This window comes from Tiliqua scincoides, chromosome 2 (genome assembly GCF_035046505.1).
Source record: "Tiliqua scincoides isolate rTilSci1 chromosome 2, rTilSci1.hap2, whole genome shotgun sequence".
Taxonomy (NCBI): Eukaryota; Metazoa; Chordata; class Lepidosauria; order Squamata; family Scincidae; genus Tiliqua; species Tiliqua scincoides.
Window position 1 is genome coordinate 227,380,939 of NC_089822.1, and position 25,287 is coordinate 227,406,225.

General features: G+C 43.1%; 2 protein-coding genes across 2 annotated transcripts in view; both read right to left on the reverse strand.

Annotated features, from left to right (window-relative positions):
* Positions 1-5,688: 5,688 nt before the first annotated feature.
* On the reverse strand, positions 5,689-13,279 carry RHO (rhodopsin). Its single transcript, XM_066614064.1, has 5 exons — positions 12,919-13,279; positions 10,553-10,721; positions 10,273-10,438; positions 9,583-9,822; positions 5,689-8,750 (listed from the first exon to the last, which is right to left on the reverse strand). The coding sequence occupies exons 1-5, from the start codon at positions 13,277-13,279 to the stop codon at positions 8,628-8,630; spliced, it is 1,059 nt and encodes a 352-aa protein (XP_066470161.1). The 3' UTR covers positions 5,689-8,627.
* A 10,250-nt stretch (positions 13,280-23,529) lies between these two features.
* The window catches only part of IFT122 (intraflagellar transport 122), a 72,261-nt gene continuing 70,503 nt past the window's right edge, over positions 23,530-25,287 (reverse strand). Inside the window, exon 29 of the mRNA XM_066614171.1 lies at positions 23,530-24,105. Coding sequence (XP_066470268.1) covers positions 24,016-24,105 — 90 coding nt within the window. The 3' untranslated portion in view covers positions 23,530-24,015. The remainder of the gene's footprint in view (positions 24,106-25,287) is intronic.

Below are 25,287 nucleotides of genomic sequence, written 5' to 3' on the forward strand. Positions count from 1 at the left end.
TCTGTACCAATGCAACTTTTTCCCAAACACTGGAACAATTTTGCCTCACTTTTAAACTGTTGTCAGAGTTTCAAAATGAGACCAAAAATTGATCAGATAAATAGCTGCCCCATTAAAAAAGATAAAGATAGACAGACTTGATAGAATGTACTTGTATGCTGCAAACTATGAAGCCTGGAGGAACCCCGGGTAAAGAACCTACTCTTTCAGTATTGCATTTCTCCTCCACCCACTTCAACTTCTCTAATAGAGGATTACAAAGACAAAATCACTAAAGGGTTTTTATTCCTATTGTTTTGAAAAGCAGTATGAGGTTCCAGGAAAAGAGCATAAAGATCCAACCTTGTTATACACGGACCTTTTATACACGGTTTTGACTCAACACAAAAGGCCACTGCAAATGAGAAGGAATGTGCTGATCCCTGGAGAAGGTGAAAAATGTATCCCTTTAAAATCACAGTTTAAAAAACTACTTTTTACTGTTGTAGAAAGACAGTCATACAAGGGATTACAGGTATAACCTAATTGTCCACAGATTTTTCTATCTCAACTTGATGAGAAGTACCCTTTAAATTAAAGGAAAACAGTCCTTTAAGAATAGCCTCATCAATGTGAGAGAGGGCAGCTGGCTGACAATCCATCAGTCAGTCTCTCTCCAGGCACAAGGCAAACCCCTCCCTTCCCCCTGAGCACATGAAAGAAGGCTAAATGGTAGTGATTATCGCCTCCATTCTTTCCCCCTCACTGCAGCTCCTGGTGAAGGGAGGGATTGCTGCTTCCTAGTGAAGCCTCAGCGCCTGGAGAGAGACTGATTGCCTCTGTGTGCATTTCAAAAGGTCAGTAAGGTTGTTTTTAAATCAAAGGAGCAAAAGGAATTTTTTAAAATTGATTTGCTTTAGTGCGTTTTTTGCCATCCATGTGAGTTCTGAGAACAGAACCCTTCCAAATCATGAGACACAACCTGAATATCTTATTTGAGGCTTTAAACTGTGGGTAGCTTAGAGAAATGAAAGAATAAGAAACAAAGCCTTATGATCTGCTCATGTCCCAAAGAACAGCAGCAAGTACAAGAGAAATTTCCTTCTGGGTCAGATCAAGTGTCCATGTAATCTAAGATTCTGTTTCCAATAGTGATTAGCCAGACACTTCCAGAAAGGCCACAAATGGGGCATTTCTACCCCAATGTATATTCCTTATTTTTAACATCAATAAGACTAAGGAGCTTATTGTGGACTATCGGAAAAGAAAATCTGACATTTGGCCCTTGTGTATTGAGGGTGTTTGTGTTGAGCAGGTGGACGAGGGTAAGTTTCTGGGGACCATTATGAAGAAGGATTTGACATGGAGTGCAAACACCGTTGCTCTGGTCAAGAAGGCCCAACAATAATTGTACTTTCTGAGACTCCTCGGCAGACAAAAATTGTCTGAGAGATTGCTGGTAACTTTTTATCGCAGCTACACAGAGAGCATTCTATCTTATTGTCTCTGTGTTTGGTTTGCGAGTTGTATAGTGGTGGAGAGAAAAGCGCTCCAGAGGGTTATCAACACTGCTCAGAGGATTATTGGCTGTTCTTTTCCGTCTTTGGAGGAGCTTTACAGTATATGTCGAAAACCTCAAAAATTCTGAGAGATCCCTTGCATCCTGGTTACCAGTTTTTTGAATTATTGCCATCATCTATCTCAGGACCAGATCAGATGGGAAGCTCTTCAACCTCTCCAGACTGAGAGCAAAGTCCAAAGTCCAGCTGAAATGTCTGCGTGACTTCCTCTTTGCCGACGATGCAGCTGTCACTACCCACTCTGCCAAAGATCTCCAGCAGCTCATGGATCGTTTTAGCAAGGCCTGCCAAGATTTTGGACTGACGATCAGCCTTAAGAAAACACAGGTCATGGTTCAGGATGTGGACTCACCTCCCTGCATTACAATCTCTGCACATGAACTGGAGGTTGTTCATGACTTTGTGTACCTTGGCTCAACGATCTCCGACACTCTTTCTCTCGATACTGAGCTAAACAAACGCATCGGTAAAGCAGCTACCACGTTTTCCAGACTCACAAGGAGAGTCTGGTCCAACAAGAAGCTGACGGAACTTACCAAGATCCAAGTCTACAGAGCTTGCGTCCTGAGTACACTTCTGTACTGCAGCGAGTCATGGACTCTTCGCTCACAACAGGAGAGGAAACTGAACGCTTTCCACATGCGCTGCCTCCGACGCATTCTCGGCATCACCTGGCAGGACAAAGTTCCAAACAACACAGTCCTGGAACATGCTGGAATCCCTAGCATGTGTGCACTGCTGAAACAGAGATGCCTGCGTTGGCTTGGTCATGTTGTGAGAATGGATGATGGCCGGATCCCAAAGGATCTCCTCTATGGAGAACTCATGCAAGGAAAGCGCCCTACAGGTAGACCACAGCTATAATACAAGGACATCTGCAAGAGGGATCTGAAGGCCTTAGGAGTGGACCTCAACAAGTGGGAAACCCTGGCCTCTGAGCGGCCTGCTTGGAGGCAGGCTGTGCAGCATGGCCTTTCCCAGTTTTAAGAGACACTTGGCCAACAGACTGAGGCAAAGAGGCAAATAAGGAAGGCCCCATAGCCAGGGAGACAAACCAGGGACAGACTGCAGTTGCTCCCGGTGTGGAAGGGATTGTCACTCCCGAATCGGCCTTTTCAGCCACACTAGATGCTGTTCCAGAACCACCATTCAGAGCGCGATACCATAGTCTTTCGATACTGAAGGCTGCCAACAGCCTTCAAATGCTGTTTGAAGGCTGCCCTTCAAATGCGGGGGTACAGCGATATGTTGAACAGAGTTTTAGTAATGTGGTGATTGTATATGTAGTCTGTCTGACCTTGTTGTATTGTTGTTTTGTTTAGGTTTTGTCTTGTTTTACCTTGCGAAAGCACCTAATTTTGTTGTACTTGTGTACACGGATACAATGACAAATAAATTTTCTATTCTATTCTATTCCCCAATAACTGGTATCTAAAGGTATATTGCCTCCAAGTTCTATTTCACTTCTATGGTTAACAGGTCTATATGAATTTGTTAAATCTCCAATAAGTCAATAATAAATTGGTGTGTTATAATATGATTGCCAAACAAGCTGAAGAAGACCTTTGGTCTCTCTGGCAATGAAATGTGTTCTGTTTGTGCAGACGTGTTCATTCTGAACCACAGGTTATTGCTGCGGTACACATAATGGCTGCTTCTTCCTTGTACGAATAGTTTCCACATTAGTATCAGCCATGAACAGCCAGCACTAGATGGAAATTTTCCACATGGTGAGGAGCTACACAATCAGCTATGCTGCATAGGGTGGCCACAAGGTGCCTATGCATGAGACTATGTGGATTTGAGACTGATGCCATTTCAACCAGCATAGGGACATGTGTGACCACCCTGTACAATAATGGCACAGAGAAACATGTTAGTTTAACCAGATCCCCCTATGCTTCTATACAATGACAATGGAACGTTCAACTTATACTGCTATTGTGAGTGATATTTTTTCCCATCTTGCAATCTCTTGCGAAACTGAAGTAGGGAAATTTTTGTGCCTTTGACCCTGTTTGGGGAACTCTTCCTGTGGGTGCTTCTAGCACTGGATTTCCCAGTTCCTGTATTCCCTTTGTCCTCCTAGCACTGTATTTTCCAGGAATGTGTTGGAGTCAATGCACCCAAGTAGTGAGCCGAGTTGTGGGTCTCCACTCTGGACTTGAATCTCTTGCAAGTCACAACGGGCAGCTGTCGCAACTTTTCCTAAGCCTTTTTCAGAGTCACTTGACTCAAGTCTGAGTCTTCACAAAAAATAAGTCAAGACCCAAGTCAACCGTGGCTCCACAAAAAAACACAGAAGTGCTAGTGGGGTGTGTGTGTGTGTGTGTGTGTGTGTGTGTGTGTGTGTGTGTGTGTCTCAGAGGTCTCATGTTCCCATCCCATCTTTAGTCAACCATGTGTTGAAGTCCTTCAGTTCAACCACTATTTTCATTTCATTTATGTAAACAAAGCTGTGCTGTTATTTGAGTGAGCGTAGAAGGGCAGAAAAACGATTGATTTCTTATGATTCCCAATGACAATCCCCCCGCCGTTGTCCCGTTCACAAAAGGGAGACTTCGGACCAAAAGGGAGGCGTTGAAGCTCAACAAAGTGGAAGGGGAAGACAGCATGAGGGGACAGAAGTAGTAGGCAGGAGGGAGGGTTGCCTATAGCAGCCAGGAGGCTTAAGACCCAATCCTTTGCAGGCCTCATTGAGAAAACAAAAAATCAGACCATTCATCCAATGGATCGTCCATTCCTTCTTAGGTGGACAAGAGAGCCCACTTCCTCCCTTGTATCCTGGCTGCCCCATCTTCTTCTGGTTCCTCCCCCCAGCCTTGTTAAGCCTGCCTCCTCCCCTTCACCCCTATCCCTCGCTTCCTGGACCCAACTTAAATATCCTCCCATCACATCTGCGGCTCGCACCCATCTTAATGCTGGCTTCTGGATTGCCCCAGAAGGTCTTTCATGCGACATGGAAATGATGAAAAAATAGTAAGCAAGCACACAGAGACACAAAACTGAGTCACAGGCACAAAAAACATGAATTTTCATGACTCAAGTATCTATGAGTCATGACTCTTTTCCGAGTCACTGCCACGAGTCACGAGTCAGGGTCTGATTCAATAACACACTTGACTTGTTCCCACAAATCATGAAAAACAGATGCATTTGCAATTCGAGTAGAGTCTTTTCAAGTGGAGTTCCCATCCCTTTATTTCCCCTTTCCTATATTTCCTATTTCTGTTTAGTACTATATTTCCTCATCTGTTTCCAGTGCTTCTAGCACTGCATTTCCATAAACTCTGTTTTTGGAAATTTTCAGATTTCCTCCTCAGGGATTCTTAAGTGTCTGCAGTCACTGATAAGTATGGTTTGTAAAGGGGAGCTGTTAAAAAGAAATTATGTTAATGCTTTAAGAGCCCAAGCCTATGCATGCCTACTATAACCCCATTATAGTCAATGGGGTTACTCTCATGTAAGTGTGGCTAGGATTGCAGCCTGAGGGCCCAATCCTATCCAATTTTCCAGTGCAGCTGTGCCAATAGGGTGCGCACTGAATCCTGTGTTGGAAAGGCAGAGACCTCCTCAAGGCATGGGACATTTGTTCCCTTACCTCAAGGCTGCATAGAAGTTGCACCAGTTCTGGAAAGTTGGATAGGATTGGGCCTCAATACTACAATCCTATCCACACTTTTCTGGGAGTAAGCCCCATTGACTATAATGGGACTGACTTAGTACTTGGATGGGAGACCACCTGGGAATACTGGGTGCTGTAGGCTTATACCATAGTCTTTCGAGACTGAAGGTTGCCAACCATTCTGGGCAGACATGCATAGGATTGAGCTCTAAGTTGGTTAATCATAAAAAGGAATCAATCAAAGCTTAAACACCTTCTACCGGTCAATGATACAGTGTATCTTCTTATGAAGAAAATTATAGATATCTATGCAATACTGAACTGCTTCTGCTTCATCTCCACTGCAAGCAGAAATTACCCCTCTTATATACAAGAAAAGTAATGAGGTGCCAGCTTAAAGCACAGAGAGCTTAATGTGTAAAAAATGTCAGTTAAATTAAGGAGGAGGGCTGTCCTTGCAAATAAGTCTTTATTGAAGATTTAACTTTCTTGTTTCTTGCCGCCTTCCCAGCTGCTCTGCAAAGCAGCCTAGGATTAAAAGCTGGAGAGGATCATGCTGTACAGAAATAGTCTCCAACACTGATAATGCTGAACAGAGAAAAAGAGACTTTTTTTTTTAATAACTGAGCTAAAAATAAAATCCAAACTTCAGTACAATCACACTATGCCATCTTGCAGCTCTTCAAACGTATGTCAGAATCTCAGGGCCATATGCTCAGTTGGTTTCCTTGTTACAGTGCGAGGAAAAGCGAGCCGCACATTAATCCTCTGAAGAGAAAGAGTGTTGGCCACAAACTTCCTACTTGGGCAGCGGCCAAATGGAATTGCAGTGAAAAAAACAAGAAGGTGCCCGTCAGAGATTGGTAAGAAACTCAAGGTCAGAAGCTGTGTGGTCTGTGTGGGAAAATGCAAGGGGGAAAATGAAGCCACATGACAACATGTGCACGCTGCCATGGAAACGTGCCACATGGTACGAAGAAGACACTGCCTGGCCCTGTGGCTGCCAAATGTTCTAACACCAGCCAGTGCTTTAAGTTTAGCAGGTTTTTTGGGGGGTGGGGGAACAACCAAAAGAATATAGAAGTGCAAACAACTACCCATTGCTAATTAGTTTGTGTGTAATATGTGTATGCTTCAGGCATGCACAATTCAAGACAGCTGGTCATTTTAAATTCATTTGTGAAATTCCAGTCACCACCCAGCTTAGGCTTCCTTAGTCAGCCTCTCTCAGCTACTGCCCCCTGCCCTCTCAGTATCCTTGAACACTGACCTCCTTTCCTACAAGCCCCATCTGCTCATAAGCAGGGCCTAGGAGAGGGGGGTAAAGGGGGTAATTTGTACCCGGGCCCTGGATCCAAAAGGGGGCCCTAGAGCCAGAGGAGGGGGCCTTGAGTCTTACAGTTTCCTGAGCGCTCAGCACAGCCAACTTGCCTCCCAAACCTTCCTCACACTCCCTGTGTGCTTTCCATTTAATTAAAAGGAGATATATGCGGAGGGGGAGCCCTCCACTAAAATGAACGCCATGATGACGAGAAACAATGTGACTTATTTCTCCTTATCTGTATTGTTAATTCTTCCTCATCTGGATTATAGCATAAACAAATATGTTCAAATCAAATGTACTTCCGATTCCTCTTTTATTTATTAATTTATCTATTTATTTATCTATATTTATTCCATGTCGTTGTCGTTGTCCCCGTTGCTGCCCTCCCACCTTATTTACCCTTTGGGAAGGGGCCCCAAAGAAACTTTGAACCCCCCTGATAAAATTTCTCTCAAAGGCCCTGCTCATAAGCTCTGTATGAGACTTTTCCTCAGCTCCCTTCTTTGGCCCAGAATCTCCTCAGTTCCAAGCTCTGTCTTTATTTCAGGGTTATATGTGCTTTGCCTGTTTTCCTTACTATTCTATTTCTTTCTAGGCCAGTGTTTCTCAAAATTAGTCCTCCACTCCACCATAAGACTTCACATGGTCCACCTTTTTGAAGTACACCAGAAGTTACTGGCAATGACATCATTACCACTTACTTCTGGATTGGGAGGCGAGGTGCAACATGACAAACACCAGTAAGAAGTTCAGGGTGGAAGGGAGGGTTTTCTCAAGTGTGCTTTGGAGCCTCCTACCACTGTTTGCTGTGTTGTGTTCCTGGTCTTGCTGCCAGGCAGCAGGTGTCCAGGGGTCCCATGAGTACCACCAGCCACCACCTCAAGTACCACTGCTGGTACCCGTACCACTGGTTGAGAAACACTCCTCTAGGCTATTTTCCTAGCAACCTTGATCTATTCCATCTTCACACCAACAGCCAATCCCTTGGTTCTCTAGAAATACTTTCTCCTAGCCACAGTGAAATTTTATTTAATCATGTCTTCATTCATTCTAAAATGTATATGCAGCCAACAAGAGCTTTTATGGAAGTTCACACACAAAATTTAAAACCTTCAGCAATTTGAAAACCTTGCTTTTGAGTCTCCATATAGAAGCGGCACTATCTGTGAACATTACACTGCTGATTTCTTATTCCACCACCCATCCCTGCAAGTTAGAATGTTTCAGAATGTTCCATGACATCACAGATGTTCAGCCAATAGCTGGCGGAGGGACCAGAGCTCAACTTAAAATGACTATGGGGGCAATCCTTTTCCCTGCATTGGTGACATAGTTACCTTTAAAATGTTTTCCTGACAAAAGACTCTAATACATGTGCTACTTCAAGAGCCTTTTTTGCTCTGTGAAAGGGGAAGGGTGGTTATTTCACAAAGGGTTTGCGTGTCTATTGTGAATCAGTGCCAGTCTGAGGTACATGCAATACACTATTGTACTGAAATATAAATTGTGCTCACAATTGTCTGCCTGACAACCTGTCAGTGCACTTTGCTAAATAATATGTCTGGAAACAGGAAACCATTTTGATAAGATATCCTGACTTTCATCGTTGTCCACTGGCCTGGTACAAATGTGAGATTTGAATGATATGTTTTTCTTTGACAATATGTTTGTAACTTCAGCTGCAATAAGTCTCTCTAAGAAATGATGAAAACAAGCAGGTCTGATGGCTTCACATGAGTGTGCAACAAGTGCAACAAAACTAGGAAAACTAGGGGGAGAATTTAAGTCAGCAATACTAATACATCCTCAGGATCACCCAATTGGTCTCAGACTCAGACCAGAGTGATCAGACTGAAACACGTTGTGGCAACCCAAATGAATGCTGCACCATACAGGTAAGTTGATCTACAGAATAAATATGGCTCAGGTTCATGAGTATAGAGCCATTAACACATGGCAATGGACTTCAGTTGTAGTCACAAAAACTTGTTCATCACAGCAAGAAAATCAAGCATCCATCCTGCCAAGTGACTGGCAAGTTGCCGATACCAATGATGGTGGAAGTGAAAAGACTGTGATCATGTGAGTTATCCCCAGGTCAACAGTTTTCTTGATGGATCTATGCAGGGGCAACCTGACTGGTGGAGACTGTGGAAGTCTCTGTCTTAGTGCCAACAGATGTGTCCTCCTCAACCAAAGGATTCTTTCCACAACAGAGAGTGGTGATCATACAGTTACGGAACTGGAAGAAAAAAACAAGATCAACATATGGGAGCTGTTTTGTCAGGAATCTGCTAAAGAAAGAACCATGCCATAGGTTCATCTGAGCATCTAGGAGATCATCTGAACATAACATTAATACCCTTAAACTGAATCCATGATGTCTTCTCTGCCATCACTTTAATCCTAGTAACACTGATTTTTACACTGTCCCAACTCACCTAGTCTGATAGCAAAGACTCTACTGCATTTCAAAGCAAATGAAAATCCTCCAAATCCTTCATGCTGATTTCTTGGCACGACTAGTTCCCAGGGAAGTTCCCAGGGAAGTCATTGATAATACTATAAATTATTGTCTGAAAAATGTTTGGGCTTTGTTCTTTAGAATGCCCTTTGTGACTGGTCTACAAATGGGGAGAGTCATTAGCAGGTTGCTGTTTTGATAAAATAAAAAATTAAGGGCGTTGGCTTTCTTTGGCAGCCAGCTAAGATTAAGTATTATCCCCTGGAGAAAATGTTAGAGCATTCCGTTCGGTCCCTTGCCACACATTCCACTTTAAACGGGGTGATCACGGATTTTCCATATTAAAAACCCAATCAAGATGCACTACATCCAAACATAATTATGAAAGTGCAAAATACAGGAAAGATAAAAAGTTGGTGTGTGAAAAGGATTCTTTTCAAATAACAGTTCAGAATGAAGTCATTTAAGAAGATACAAGTGCCTTCAACCTGTATAAGGGACCCCTCTGGATGTCAGCCAATGTATTTGAAGCACTTTATGCACTTACAGAAAATGCTATAAACTCTGAAGTGATATGTTGTTAAAAAGTGAGGCACCATTGCCAAGTTACCTGTTTGTTCATTAAGATGTAAATCACCGGATTGTAGATAGCTGAGCTCTTGGCAAAGAAGGCTGGGACGGTCATGAAGACAGGGCCAAAGTCAGAGCCTTGGTGAGTGAAGATGTAGAAAGCAACACTGGCATAAGGGACCCAGCAAACAAGGAAGGAAATGACCATGATGACCACCATGCGGGTGACTTCTTTCTCTGCTTTCTGGGTGGTGGCAGATTCCTGTTGCTGAGCTGCAGCCTGGAGGTAGGGTAACAGGGAACTGTTAGTAGTGGCACAGCTGGAAGGTCTGCAGGAATAGAAACAGCTTCTCTCCTGGGATAAATAGCAACTTTAAGAGATTATTTTTCTTGAAATTGCTGCATGGGGATTGGAGGATTAAATCTGCCTTCACCAGTGCTACAGTTCCTATATAGATCAGAAACCCCCACCACTGCCTTTTTTTTTCTTTTTCAAAACAGTAGCATGCTCAATGTCACTTCTAGTTGGGTCCTGCAAATTGTGGGTGGATGGGTGGGAGGGTCACGTTTCAGAAGTAAATTCAGCTACCGAGTCAAAACCTGCATTTTCCTAACACCTTCAGCACTGAATCATCTTGCACTGAACCAGGAGTAGTAGAGCAAGGAGGGATGTTTACAAGCTGAATTGGTAGGATAAGAAGAGTTGCACCTTCTCCATAATATCACCTACCTCTTTAACAGCGCAGAGAAGTCGACTGTAGCAGAAGAAGATAATACTCAGTGGCGTGACAAAATGTACCACAAACATGTAGATGACGAAAGACTTATTGTGGACTTCTGGGTTTGGTGTATAATAATCAACACCACAGGAACACTGCATACCTTCTGGGATGTACCTACAGTTAAACCCAAAGTGTTAGTGGGTGGAGCAGGAAGTTGTAGTCTGCACAATGACACTGCAGTGCCAAATGTTTAATGTCCACTAACATCGGAGTTTGATGCATACCTACCTTGACCAACCAAGGAGAGGAGGACCAGCACAGGCCAAGGCCATGATCCAAGTGAAGCTCACACCCATGATGGCATGAGTCTCACTGAAACGGAAATTGCTCATGGGCTTGCAGACTACCACGTATCTCTCCACAGCTAGGACTACCAGAGACCACAGAGCAATCTCACCTGTAATAGGGCAAAAGAAACATTCTAGTAGTAGATACATTTCTATCCAAGGAGCTCAGGGTAGAAGATTCTCCACTTCTAAGCTTTCACAAAGTCTCTGTGGGGTTGGATTTGTTGACAGTGACTAACCCAAGGTCACCCAGGGGAATTCATGCATAAGCGGGAATTTGGAACCTGATTGCCCAACTTCTTGTCCAACATTCAAAGAAATACCTTATATCTGCTCTCCCTTTTCTAGCAAAAAAAATAAGAGTAGGGTGGGGAGAATAAAGCCATTGAAAAGACCTGTCCTTGAAGGATTAAAATAGTATTGCTTTCTTTCCATTGATTCCTATTTTTAATAACAAGAACAATTGCATTTCAAACATTCAGAAAGTTTAAGAGTTCATGTTCTGAACTGAATTGAAAGGCATAAATATTGGACCACATTACTGAACTTCACTATGTGCTGCTTCAGTCTACAACAGTCTTCAGTCTTCTTCTTACTTCTACAACATCGTACTACATATTCAAGCAGACACCTCTCAATTTCCCTCATTCTGAGGTTCACATAAGACATGATGGCAGCAGATCCATGCGCTTCAGCCCAGATTATTATTAATAATAATATGTGTATACTAAAAATCTGCATAAATCTTATAATGCGGGTGCAGATCTAAGTTAATTAACAAATGAATGAGAGAGTTGAGTCACCTTCACACCTGCTCCTGTTATTTGTGTTTCTTTTCTGCTTTTCAAGATCTAATTCACTTCCTCCCTACAATCCTTTTCTTCAAGGGCTTCTCTCTCTCAACAGGGTAAACTTTCAGATTCATAGCTCAGTTGAGGAAAAAGTAACATCAGGGCACAGAGTACAGTATAGGGACATTAAGCAGTGAGGAGGGCTCTGCATTACTCCCCCCCCCCACTCCTATTGTTCATTAAACCATACGGTCTGCTAGGTGATTAGGACAGATTGGGGATTATTTTATTCATTCATTTATTACATTTAAGACACATATAGCCCACTTTTCCACACAGGTATCAACGGTGGTTCACAATAAAGTTATCAAAACACTACAATCTGACAATATAGGTCAAGACAGAATCAAAACCCAGCATGTTTAATTGCACAGATCTGATGCTGCCACATGGAGTTTGAGCCTTAAGCACATCCCAAATTTATTTTGATCTTTTCTGAAAGGCTGCTCCAACCTTGCACAGTTCTATGACTCACATCTCTCAGTCCTTGGAGAGTAGGGTGGATTCAGGCTATCTCTGAATTACCTCTACAACTTTATTGTAGTTGTACAATAGTTACCTCTACATAATTTAGAGGCGAGTCATGTCATTCTCATCCAAAAGTTTATTTTCACCCGTGTCTGCCTGCAGCCAAACACCAACTTGGGAACAAACAGTTCTGCTTTATTTCTTTAGAATGGGGATGAGGTTGTATGGAAGCAACACTGGGCGATTCCCCCCCCCCCTCACTTTCAAACTGAACTGTGAAGGGCATAAAACTTGGATTTCTGCCCTCCTCAATCACGGATAAAAGTAGCCTGAAGAGACCAAGTCAATTTGTTAAGGTTCATTTGTCTCTTGCCTGTTTATTTTGTTTCAAACTTAGGCCTTCTTTACCCTGAGGACTGTATGGCGAGTGGCGAACCAAGTGAAAAAGATAACATCACAGAGTCTAAATGGTTGAAAGACAGTGATTGAAAGTGACTGGAACACTGAAGGATTTTTCATCTGTTCTTTGTTAACAACAGTTTAATTCCCTGCCTGATTGACATATGGAGGAAAATATAACTTAGTTAAAGACTAGCTATTTCAACGAAGGTGTGAGTGCATGCAAGAGACCGCTCCCTAGGCTCTCCTAAAGTTCTTCACTCAAACCAGTGAACAATCCCATTTGTAATAGCTGGAGGAAAAGGAAATCAATATATTAAGTGAATCTTCATGTCGCATTTTTGAGATTTAGCCTAGTTTCAACCATTTGATTGCATATTCAACAGCTCGGTTCTATTAACTTTCTGCCCACACTGTTGATTTAGTTCAGGTTTATTAAACGACCAGTTGTGAACAGAATCCCCCAACAGTAATTACTTTGGAGTCCTGAAGAACTTCCCGAGGACCCTACAGTAAAAATGAAACATGCATACATGTTTACAGTGGATTCATAGCATCAGGACAGTTGGAAGAATGAAAATAAACTTACCACCCATTGTAGCAAAGAAGCCTTCGATGTTGCATCCTACTGTCCCAAAAACAAAATAACCATTCATGGATGTGTACATGGTGGTGGGGAAGCCGATTAAGACCATGAAGAGATTGGCTATGGCCAAATTTAAGAGGATGTAGTTCAGAGGCGTCCTGAGTTTTTTATGTTGGATGGTGACGAAGAGAGTCAAGAAATTAATAGGCAATCCCAGGAGAATCAGAAGAAACATGTAAGCAGCCAATGCGGAGTACTGCCATGGTTCTGCCAAGTAGTACTGAGGGTACTCAAATGGACTCCGCACAACACCAGTCTTGTTAGACATGGGAATATAGAAATTTTGGCCTTCTGTTCCATTCATGTTGGCAGCTCCTTTGGTACTTGCTTTCCAACAAATATTATTTATGTCTCCAATGCTTCCCTTGTTCCTCTAAAGGCCTCCTTCCTTCTAGCTTATTAAGGCTGGGCTACCTTTATAAAATGTTATCCTGGATAAGCTTGCATGATTGGTGTCAGCACAATCTAGGCTTAGGTCAACATTAATCATAATAATCCAAGCTACGACTGGTGCAGTTAATTGTCTTTCCTGGGATGACACTCAGCCCCTGTTCCTATACACCAATGTAGCTGCAAAAATTGTAATATACAGCTGAAAGACAGTGTGTAGGAGTAAAATTGGGCAGAGGAATTAGTCAATTGTTTACTCTGTCTATTTTAAGAGTCTACTCTGTGCAACTTAACTCCTACCAGAATGAAAAATGATGCACTCCTGCAAAAAGGTCGTGTTCAGGATGTAGCAGAGCTGCACTGGAAGAAAGTTTCAAGTCAAAGAGGCCACCACCAAAAACACTTACTTTGTGTTCTTGCTGATGGTACCTGAAGCTCAAACCTATGGATATCTCCATTAAGACTTTTCCCCATCCAAATGCCAACTTGATTAAAAGGCCTGTAGGACAATGACAATAGGGATAACTACATTATATATTTAAAATGGGTTGAAATCATTTTGAAACCTGTTTAAGCGCCATGGCTTCCCTGAAAGAACCCTGGGAACTGTGAATATGATATGTTTCTGTCCAGTTCCTCAACAGTACCACAATTATTAAGTGCCTTTGGTTAAGAAAAGCCATGACCTTGTTTAAGGTCATGTTTAAGGATGACCTTGTTTAAGGATGAAAGAGGTTTGAATTTGTTGCATTGGCATACATTGCATTTAAGTAAGCTTTCACACCATCCTTTACAACAGGGGTGCCCAAACCCCGGCCCTGGGGCCACTTGTGGCCCTCGAGGACTCCCAATGCGGCCCTCAGGGACTCCCCAGTCTCCAATGAGCCTCTGGCCCACTGGAGACTTGCTGGAGCCCGCACCGGCCCGACACAACTGCTCTCAGCGTGAGGGCGACTGTTTGACCTCTTGCGTGAGCTGTGGGATGAGGGCTTCCTCCACTGCTTGCTGTTTCACATCTGTGATGCAGCAGCGGCAGCAAAGGAAAGGCCAGTGTTGCTTTGTGCACTTTTATAGGCCTTGAGCTATTGCAAGACCTTCATTTATTCATATGTCAATCTTTAATATATTCATTTATGTAAACTTATGTAAATTTATTCAAATTTTGAATGTAAATTAATTATTTTTTTCCCCAGCCCCCGACACAGTGTCAGAGAGATGATGTGGCCCTCTTGCCAAAAACTTTGGACACCACTGCTTTACAATTTCAACTCCTCACCATGATTGAAGCAGCACGCAGTAGCATCAGGGAAATAAAATACAAGCTGACAATAAAGCTACATAGTAATAATCAGCATAAAACCATCATAACAATAAACAGCAGCACTAAAATTGCAGCAATAAATCAGCAAGCCAGTTCTCAATACATAAATTAACAGGGCACTATCCACTTTCCCACCAGGTGCAGCACCCGTGTATGGAGAATTCTGAAAGGGCTGAAGGGAGCCTGTTTCCCCATCCCTCTCATCACACAAGCACATAGACAGCAGAATGGGACTTAGTGGAAAATGAGAAGTCTGTGCATACCTCCCATGTCCTAATCTAGACTTCCCTCTTTGTTTAATGCAAGCTGACGGAAGAAGCTGACAGAACATACCAAAATCCAGGTCTACAGAGCTTGCGTCCTGAGTACACTTCTGTACTGCAGCGAGTCATGGACTCTTTGCTCACAACAGGAGAGGAAACTGAACACTTTCCACATGCGCTGCCTCCGACGCATCCTCGGCATCACCTGGCAGGACAAAGTTCCAAACAACACAGTCCTGGAATGAGCTGGAATCCCTAGCATGTATGCACTGCTGAAACAGAGACTCCTGCGTTGGCTCGGTCATGTCGTGAAAATGGATGATGGCCGGATCCCAAAGGATCTCCTCTATGGAGAACTTGTGCAAGGAAAGCGCCCTACAGGTAGACCACAGCTGCGATGATACAAGGACATCTGCAAGAGGGATCTGAAGGCCTTAGGAGTGGACCTCAACAGGTGGGAAACCCTGGCCTCTGAGCGGCCCGCTTGGAGGCAGGCTGTGCAGCATGGCCTTTCCCAGTTTGAAGAGACACTTTGCCAACAGTCTGAGGCAAAGAGGCAAAGAAGGAAGGCCCATAGCCAGGGAGACAGACCAGGGACAGACTGCACTTGCTCCCGGTGTGGAAGGGATTGTCACTCCCGGATTGGCCTTTTCAGCCACAGTAGACGCTGTGCCAGAACCACCTTTCAGAGCGCGATACCATAGTCTTTCGAGACTGAAGGTTGCCAACATGACTAATGCCTACTGTTTGAATGGAATGATCATACCCTTGGTGTGTGTGTGTGTTTTTTTTTAATATATATATAGTTTTATTTTTCCTTCAGAAATGTGATCTTCTTGTTCAGTGCTTTGAAGAAGCAGCTCCTGGATCTAATGCTTGCACTGTGTTTTGTAGACTCTTGTTTTATCATCATCATGAGGTCCAAATAAAATACTTTCCAGAAACCAGGATGAGGTCTCTTGTTATCTGGTGTGCTCCCTGGGGCATTTGGTGGGCCGCTGTGAGATACAGGAAGCTGGACTAGATGGGCCTATGGCCTGATCCAGTGGGGCTGTTCTTATGTTCTTATGTTCTTATACTGTGTAGGAGCTCCATGACTGGAACGCCCCATGTTTTTCGTTCTTCAAAATCAGCCATGGGGGGGGGGGAGTGCTTTTGATCAGAGCCACAGCAATCAGGGGAATGAGGGTTTTGCCCCCCATTCCACTTCTCTGACTTAAATGCCCCCATAAAGTGCTATTAGCCACAGAAGAGAAAATACACAGACATAATGTTAAGAACAAGTGGCAAGTTGATTAAAGTGAAAGGCAAACCAGCAGAGAGGTGCTTTTAAGGCAGTGAGTTCAACTGGTTTGAGAGTTCCTAACTCTTTTCTGGATTGTGGATAAAAGCATTTGAGAAAGGAAAAGAAACAATTAAAATTCCCAAGATTGGTGCAAATAGGGACATCACAGTTTTACTCTTGTGACACGTACATGTGCCCAGATCACAGATGATTGCTGCCAAAGACCTTCTGCTGAAACAGCAACACATCACTAGAGGCAAGTGAGCACAGTTCAGGGGATAACTAGAGCCAATCTTTAACATTATTTATTATATCTGTAGCCCACCTTTTTCCCTCCTGGAACTTGAAGAACCATGGTCTACATGGGGTTTTCAGGAAGTCTCCCATTCAGGCGCCAGCCAGACCAAGACCTGCTTACCTCCTGCAAGGTATCAGGTGATGTTCTACAATTCAGATAGCATGGGGATGGGGTAACTATATGAAAGGCAATATATCCAATTCCAGCTCAGGGGTGCCCAAACCCTGGCCCTGGGGCCGCTTGCAGCCCTTGAGGACTCCCAATGTGGCCCTCAGGGAGACCCCCGTCTCCAATGAGCCTCTGGACCTCCAGAAACTTGCTGGAGCCCGCACTGGCCCGACACATCTACTCTCAGCGTGAGGATAACTGTTTGACCTCTCCCTAAGCTGTAAGCTCCCTCCACTGCTTGCTTTTTCATGTCTGTGATGCAGTAGTGGCAGCAAAGAAAAGGTCAGCCTTGCTTTGTGCAAGGCCTTTTATAGGCTTTGAGCTATTGCAATACCTTCATTCATTCATATAAGTTCTACCTCTAGTATATTAATTTATGTAAACGTATGTAAATTTATTCAAATTTTAAATGTAAATTAATTTTTCCCTGGCCCCCGACACAGCGTCAGAGAAATGATGTGGCCCTCCTGCCGAAAACTTTGGACACCCCTGCCCCAGCTGTTTCATGGATGTATTCCTCCTTTTGGTAAAGACCATACTGTGTATCCAGAACATTAGTTTTAATGTATTTTTAATTTAATGTTTTTATTTATTATTTCTCCTCAGAGATTTCCAGCAAAGTTTTCAAGGCAGCTTAACACTACACACATTTTTTTAATTCAACAACAAAACCAATTAAATTCCACAGCAGCCGTAAAATCAGCACCAGCAAAAAACAGAAGGAAAAGCAGCAGAAAAACAAGAAACAGCAGGAATGAAATTATTCATTAAAAGCCTAGAAGAACAAAATAGTCTCTGCTTGATGCCCAAAAGAAAACAAAATAGCACCCTGCCCCTGAATATGTGTGTGTACTGTACATTCATATTCCCACAAATATGTGCATAGGGTTTTATTTATGTATTTATTTCAGTATTAATATAATATTGCCTTTCTCACTAACAGACTTCAGTCTCATAGACTTAAGGTGGTTTATCATAAGGCAAGCTAACCACAAACCCCATTTTTTGCCTCAATTTCTCCAGATGTTTCTTTTCAAGGGGCAATCATTGTCCTGGATGCACATCTCTTGCACTTTCCACGCTTCTAAAGGCAGCTGCAAAACATGCCTCAGGCTGGCTCTGAAAATATTGTCCATTTCTTGCTATTTGACTCCTCCACAAGTTCTTCCTCTCTGGTCAGCAACTTTCAGTCACCCATTTAAGGTGAAACCAGAGCTGATCCTGCTTATCTTTTTCAGGCAAGGCCAGAGCTCAAAAATATTGTTGTTGAGCAGTAACGTCCAGATGAAGTTCTCCAGACCATTGTTTTTATAGCAAGGGCATTTCATATGTGGGCATTAAAATGGATTTATCCAGTCCACATGGTATTTTTCATGTGATAAGTTCAACACCTGAAACTTTTCCTCAGCGGGGTAGAAACCTTTCCATCTGAAAATGTTAGGAAAGGGAGGCTCCACAGGCAAGGCCTGGTGGGACACATGCTGGGAGCCCACATTCCCATGAGGCACACAACCATGCCTGGCAACCCCCTGGGACAGTGAGGCTTTGTTGCTATGGTGGCTCCCCACTATCACCTAGTAAGCTAGCCAAGGCACGCAGCTCAGTGGCAAGGCTTACCAGCAGGCAGGTGTTTGGAAGACAGGCAGGAGTCATGGGTGAAGATTCTTCACTGGTAATGCCAGTGGTGAAAGGAGGATGGTCACCCATCTATTGTTTGGTTAGCTTTCCTGGCTGGGCATCATCAATGGTGTCCAACCAGAAAAGTAAATGAGGAAACAAGCAAAGAATGGGCAAGAGTCCTCCTTTGTTATTTCCTAACTTATTTATTTGAATTATTTATCTCCTGCCTTCCTCTCTAAATAAGCAGAGTACACGGGCGATGCTCATCTGTCTGCTGACTGGGTCTTGAGGGTCGTTGCTCAGAGCGTAACTGGCATAGGCATGTGCTTTCAAAGCACAGAGGAGCACACCATTGGGGGCATTCGCAGGGTTTTTATTTCCCCCACTGAGACCCCCTACAAGCTGGAGCCACCACTGCTGCCAAGTATAAAAAGAAAATGTGAAGGCATCAAAAATGGAAACATTGCAGGACCAGAGTGGAATTGATAGTCTGCATACCTAACTTCTTGTAGGAATCAGTGGGGAAATAGGACATGTTTTCTCCAGGGTTGCTTCCCACGCTGAACAGATGAAGCAAAGGCATGAGAAGTTGCTATGTGGCTGTGACCTCCATATATAATAATTATGTAACTGTGACATAGATTTGGTGAAGGATTAAAGGTTTATCTTTTAGGTACGCTAATGGGTCATATTATGAATTGATGCCATAAGCCATTGCTGAGATAGCAACTTTTGCCCACAGCTCACAACCAAAAGTGTGCCACTCAAGCCAATTCAGCGGAAAAGGAAGAGCAGAGTTGCAAAGCAAAGTGAAGTGTGTTTTATGTGAGATGGTTTTATGAAATCACTTCATTGGTCTGTATGAATGAGGGTGTGTGTGTGTGTGTGTGAAGCGTCATTTTTGTAGTCTCCAATAAGCTGCCATTTCTACATTCACAGGGAAATGAATGCGTGTGTAGTGTAGTGTCTGGGTAGTGGGTAGTGTCTGGGTAGTGTGTGTAGTGTAGTGTCTGGGAAGTGTAGTGTTCTGGGTTTTTTTTTTAAATCAGGACCTCTGACAGTTTTAGTAATCATGAAGATATATAAAGACAGTTTTGAAGTCACATGGCAATTCTCTTGCCAAAACAATTGTAAGGGCACAACTACACTTGTATGTCAGGGCACTGTCTGTATTTGCTGCAGCTTTTGTTTAATCATGTTCACTCCTAAACATAAACCCAAGAGCACATTTCAAATGGAAAGCAACTGAATTTAAGAATACAGTTACAGTTAAGAATAGAAGGATTCTGAGTGGTCCTCTCACTATAAGAATCTCAAATAGTATCTTTGGTTGCAAGGTCACCTAAGGGTACAGGATCTGCCTTTGGGATCTGATGTGGAGTAGTGGACCAGTTGTTTGGGGGAATCTGGTGTGGGGTCGTGGATCAGCTGCCTTGCAGGACTGCACACAATCCTTATTTACCTACTTCTCTTGTAAATAAAAACAGGAATTCTATCTTACTGTAAATTTCCTTGGATGGAGGAAGGGGGCATTCCTGACCTCTGCGAATGCTCCTCCCATGACATTGAGGTAGGGCAAAAAATGAAGGCTAGCCCCTTCATGGATATCTACACCCCAGAATGGAACTGCAAAAGCTGTGAAAAGCCCCTGCCTGCTGTAGTTCTCATAACATAAGCGAACAGGCTACTATGGTATTGTTGGCAACCTTCAGTATCGAAAGACTATGGTATCGTGCTCTGAAAGGTGGTTCTGGAACAGTGTCTAGTGTGGCTGAAAAGGCCAATTCGGGAGTGACAATCCCTTCCACACTGGGAGCAAGAGCAGTCTGTCCCTGGTCTGTCTTCCTGGCTATGGGCCTTCCTTCTTTGCCTCTTAGCTTCAGACTGTTGGCCAAGTCTCTCTTCAAACTGGGAAAGGCCATGCTGCACAGCCTGCCTCCAAGCGGGCCGCTCAGAGGCCAGGGTTTCCCACCTGTTGAGGTCCACTCCTAAGGCCTTCAGATCCCTCTTGCAGATGTCCTTGTATCGCAGCTGTGGTCTACCTGTAGGGCGCTTTCCTTGCACAAGTTCTCCATAGAGGAGATCCTTTGGGATCCGGCCATCATCCATTCTCACAACATGACCAAGCCAACGCAGGCATCTCTGTTTCAGCAGTGCATACATGGTAGGGATTCCAGCTCGTTCCAGGACTGTGTTGTTTGGAACTTTGTCCTGCCAGGTGATGCTGAGAACGCGTCGGAGGCAGCGCATGTGAAAAGCGTTCAGTTTCATCTCCTGTTGTGAGCAAAGAGTCCATGACTCACTGCAGTACAGAAGTGTACTCAGGACGCAAGCTCTGTAGACCTGCATCTTGGTATGTTCCATCAGCTCCTTGTTGGACCAGACTCTCTTGTGAGTCTGGAAAACGTGGTAGCTGCTTTACCGATGTGTTTGTTTAGCTCAGTATCGAGAGAAAGCGTGTCGGAGATCGCTGAGCCAAGATACGCAAAGTCATGGACAACCTCCAGTTCATGCGCAGAGATTGTAATGCAGGGAGGTGAGTCCACATCCTGAACCATGACCTGTGTTTTCTTAAGGCTGATCTACTCATCATTCTGATCATGAATTACTATGGTATATTGCATGTAATTCAGCTGAAGGAATGGCTTGTTAAGGATAGCCTACTGGGAAACCCTACCTACCACTCCACATTGCCTACTACCCAAAAGAATAAGCCAAACCTGCAAGTGCAGTGGATGGAATGCCCCCCTTGGTCTTCCAAGATTTACGGTAAGATTAAAATCCTTGTTTTGTCTCTAAGAGGAAGGGGGCATTCCTGTCTTCTGGGAATTGACAGAGCTTATTTGCAAAAAGGATGGGATCAGGAGTAGCTCCAAATCACCTTATAACATTCTCTGCAGGACCTTCCAACCAAAGGTCACCTTAGTAGAAAAGGAGTTAATCTTGTAGCGCCTGCTGAAGGTGTGCACTGATGCCCAGTTGGCTGCTCTGCATATCTTCTCCAAGGATGCCTACCAAAAGGTAGCTGCGGTGGCCACATCTCCCAGGGAATGAGCAGCAACCTCCCCAAGGGAGTTTCCCCAAGGACCTGCATACTAACTCAATACATTTATGCAACCACCTAGCCAGATACTGATACTTTCCTGTTTTGGAAGGGCTCTTGAAACAAGATGAACAGAACCTTGCTCTTCCTAAACTGAGTAGTAAGATCAAGAAAGAAATGCAGTGTCTTCCTATCACCTAGCATGTACCAGCACTTTTCCTTCTCATGGTTTGGGACAGAAGGCCAGCAGCACCAACTCCTATGGAAAAGGGTGTGACCCCACAAGTAACCAAAATCGCTAAAATCAGAGTGGTGAGGAATAATACCATCATGCTATATACTGTTGGATGCGAAATTTACGGCAGAATGCAATGAAAAAAATCGGAGTGAAATATCTCCATTCTATAAAAAGTTATAGCCAAAAAACATGAAAACAAAAAATGCATGGAGTCCTATGGAAAGTGAAACTGAGCCACATTGCATGTTAGGTGAACTTGCCTTAGTCCATCAGAAAGGGAAGGCTGAGAGGAATCCAACGACACCAGAATGGTTCCAATCCGATGAACGCAGCCCCCTAAAAACACCCAAGAATGAAGTCCTTCCCTCCAAGTTGATGAATGTATTGAGCCCTATGGAAAGCAAAATTAAGCGTTTACTCATGAGCAAGCATTTACTCAAGAAGACTAAGCAAATGTGCCTTGGCTCGGGATCAGGTCAGGCAAAGGGGAATGCAAGGTCACCAGAATAGTCCCGCCCAGATGTAACTGGAGTTTAACAAAAGCTCCAGAAGGTGTGTTATTGCAGGCGGGCTACAGTGAAAATTCACTTGGAACAGGGCTGGCTTTCCCTTATTATTTTTCTTAATTTAATTATTTATAATTGTTTAATTTGCTTGATGATGTCACTTCCAGCCATGTCATCACTTGAAAAATTAATTGTCATATGGGGGTGACAAAAACATGGGCCCTGAGTGTCAAATGACTAGCTGTGCCACTCTGCACCAGCCTAAGCTGGGCAAAGGCCCCTCTGGTCACTGTTGCCATATGGCAAACTTAGGTTGTTTGTGTATCAAATTGTAATTTTGTAGGTAAGGTGGAAGTAGCTTAACTATTTTGGAGCACATTTCATGTTCCTTATTTTGAGGGAGAGGTACACCAGTGTTTCTTTTTCAGACTTGTAACATTTAGCATGCCTTGGACTGCAAGTGCATGCAGTCAAATTTCAGCTTCTCAGCTAGCATGTGAGCAGTGCAGCTATTCTGAGGTAACTTCATGCTTCTCAAATGAAGCACAGATGTACAAATGTAACATTTTAAGAAATTCCTGAATCAGCAGTCTTGAACTATATGTATAGCAAAGTTCGGATTTGCAAGTGCTGTTGACATATTTAAATTATTTTTGGATCCTCTTCATGTCCCCCACTTTTCTGCAAAGAACTTACGAAAACAATTTGAAAATGGGATATTTGTAATCAGGATGTCTTGAACTACACGTGTGCCAAACATCAGGTATTTAGATCATGTGGAAGTGTCCTAATGATTCTGATAGTACCAGAAATCTTAAAAAACTACTCCTGCAGGAACTGCCTGAGTTAGTCATTGGAGGTCCTCATCTAGGCTATTCATTTCTAGTACAATCAGCATACATAGTGCTTAAAAACAGAAGAGAAAGCAGGGCCCCACTCAGGAGGGGGGGGGGCTTTTCAGTGTGGCACCCTGTTTTTAGAACTCTGCCCAGAGAGGCACACTCAGTACTGTGTTACACACAGTGCTGTGTCTTTTATCTTTTGAGAGTTAAGTTGAAATGAATTCAGTTTTACTGATAAATTGCTGTTCCCCTTTCCTTCTTAGCTGGTTCTTCCTTTTATTATTTTTTTCATAAACGTTTTTATTGTGAGCAACCCTGAGAGCTCTAGTTCACGCTGAAAGACCAAGTATGAATTCTAAAAATAAATGAGCACAGCCTTTATGTCTTAGATTCTAGGGACAAACACAACACTCTTCTAAACTGAAGTTCAAGAGGCATTTCTCAATAAAGAAACCTTGAAAAAGAAGTGTCCATTGTTTAAACTACAGTTATTTTGTTTAAATTATGGGAGCCTGTGTTTTCAAAGTAGCAGTTCAGGCAGAAGTCTCAAACAAATGCTCAAAAAGAAAAGCACACAGAATTTTATGAAACCTTATTTTATTGGAAATTGTCTTCAAACCCAAATATTAAAAGGGGCAAATTCAGAACTAATGCTAGCAGGTGCAAAACTGTCAAGTTTTCCTCCAGGCAGAATCTCACCCTAAAGGTAATTGTTCAGTCTGTGACAAATTGACAGGTTGTCATGAAAGTGTCAAGAATATATTCTAACATTACTTTTTTTTTTTTTGAAGCTCCACATATCCTGCTTTTCTATTTAATCTTGTGGAATGTACAAAGCATACATCAGTCATACAAATTCTGCAAATATAGTTATTAAATATAAATATATAATGTACACATTTCCTTTGGAAGCAACATAAAACTTGGTATTTAGCCATTTCTTTTTAGGAATCTGCCTCTTTTGGGTGCACAGAGAGAGAGAGAGAGAGAGAGAGAGAGAGAGAGAGAGAGACTTCACAGAGGACCAGCAGTAGGACTGCTTCCTTTCCTGAGCATCTGCCTCGCTTCACTGGCAAGTTTCATCTATCTTCCTCCGACAATATGGACAACAGTTATGTTGGAGCACCAGGAGCTCATAATCTTCTGAATGAAACATCTGTAAAATGAGGATTTGTAATTGAGCCTCAGCAGAAGCCACCAATGTAGGGGAAAAGTGGGTGAATGGGATTGCTCTTCCAAGACCATCTTTCACACTGCGTAACATCATCTACGCACACAGTACAACATGCATAAAAGACACTAACATCAACAGGGCTCATGCCCTTGCACATCATCCCACATTACAGACTGATATTATTATTATTATTATTATTATTATTATTATTATTATTGTTATTATTGTTATTATTAATAACATTATTTCTATACTGCTTTTCAACGGAAAGTTCACAAAGCGTTTTACAGAAAAAAATCAAACAAACATCTAATGTCTCCCTGTCCCAAAAGGGCTCACAATCTAAAATGATGCAAAAAGACACCAGCAGACAGCCACTAGAAAGGACAGTGCTGGGGTGAGGAGGGCCAGTTACACTCCCACCGCTAAATAAAAGAAGAGCACCCACTTAAAAAGTACCTCTTACCCGGTTAGCAGGGGTTATTACCAGTCAATAGTGCCGCTCTGCTGTTTGCAAGGGACATCATATCGGTCTCAATGCAAGAGAACAAATGGGCACAAGTCATCCTATATGGATTCCCTAAGACACTCTCCTGCTGCCCTCAAAGCCACCAAACTTCAAGGGAAAGACTTCAAAAGGGAGACTACAGAAAGATGGATGAACTAGAGTTCATTAGCAACTTCAATTGCACTGGTTTAGACTCAAAATTAGGCATCTTGTTCTTGCTACAGAAAGCAATTGTCCCTCTTCCAGTATTACATTACTATAGCAAATGACAGCAATATCACCAGTGACTGCTGTTGTGAATGGGTGTATTCTGTTCTGTGGGATCATTCGGGCTCTACAAAGAAATGCATTGGAATATGAACTATGACCACCACCCTTTAATTTTCAGGTGTTTGGTCCCAATTTTTTAAAACAGTAAGTAATCAGTAAACAATATGAACCACAGGTAGTTCCTGTCTTATGGACATCCCAACTTCTGGATGACCATTTTCATGCAAGCTCAGTCTGTCTGGTCTTGTGCTTTCATGCAGACATGAGAGCACTGTGCTGACTTACATCTGCTCTGACTGCCAGCAGGGAAACAGAATACAAGTCAGAGACTGCCTGTACTTACATATTGCTTTCCTTTGTTTTTACACATTGCTGCCTAGGTAGCT

Excerpts from the sequence above, each read along its gene's own strand:
- RHO (XM_066614064.1), bottom strand. The coding sequence starts at position 13,279 with ATGAATGGAACAGAAGGCCAAAATTTCTATATTCCCATGTCTAACAAG. Across the intron at positions 10,439-10,552 it reads CCTCTCCTTGGTTGGTCAAG|GTACATCCCAGAAGGTATGC; the intron begins GTAGGTATGCAT and ends GTTTAACTGTAG. Across the intron at positions 8,751-9,582 it reads ACATCTTAATGAACAAACAG|TTCCGTAACTGTATGATCAC; the intron begins GTAACTTGGCAA and ends TTTTTCTTCCAG.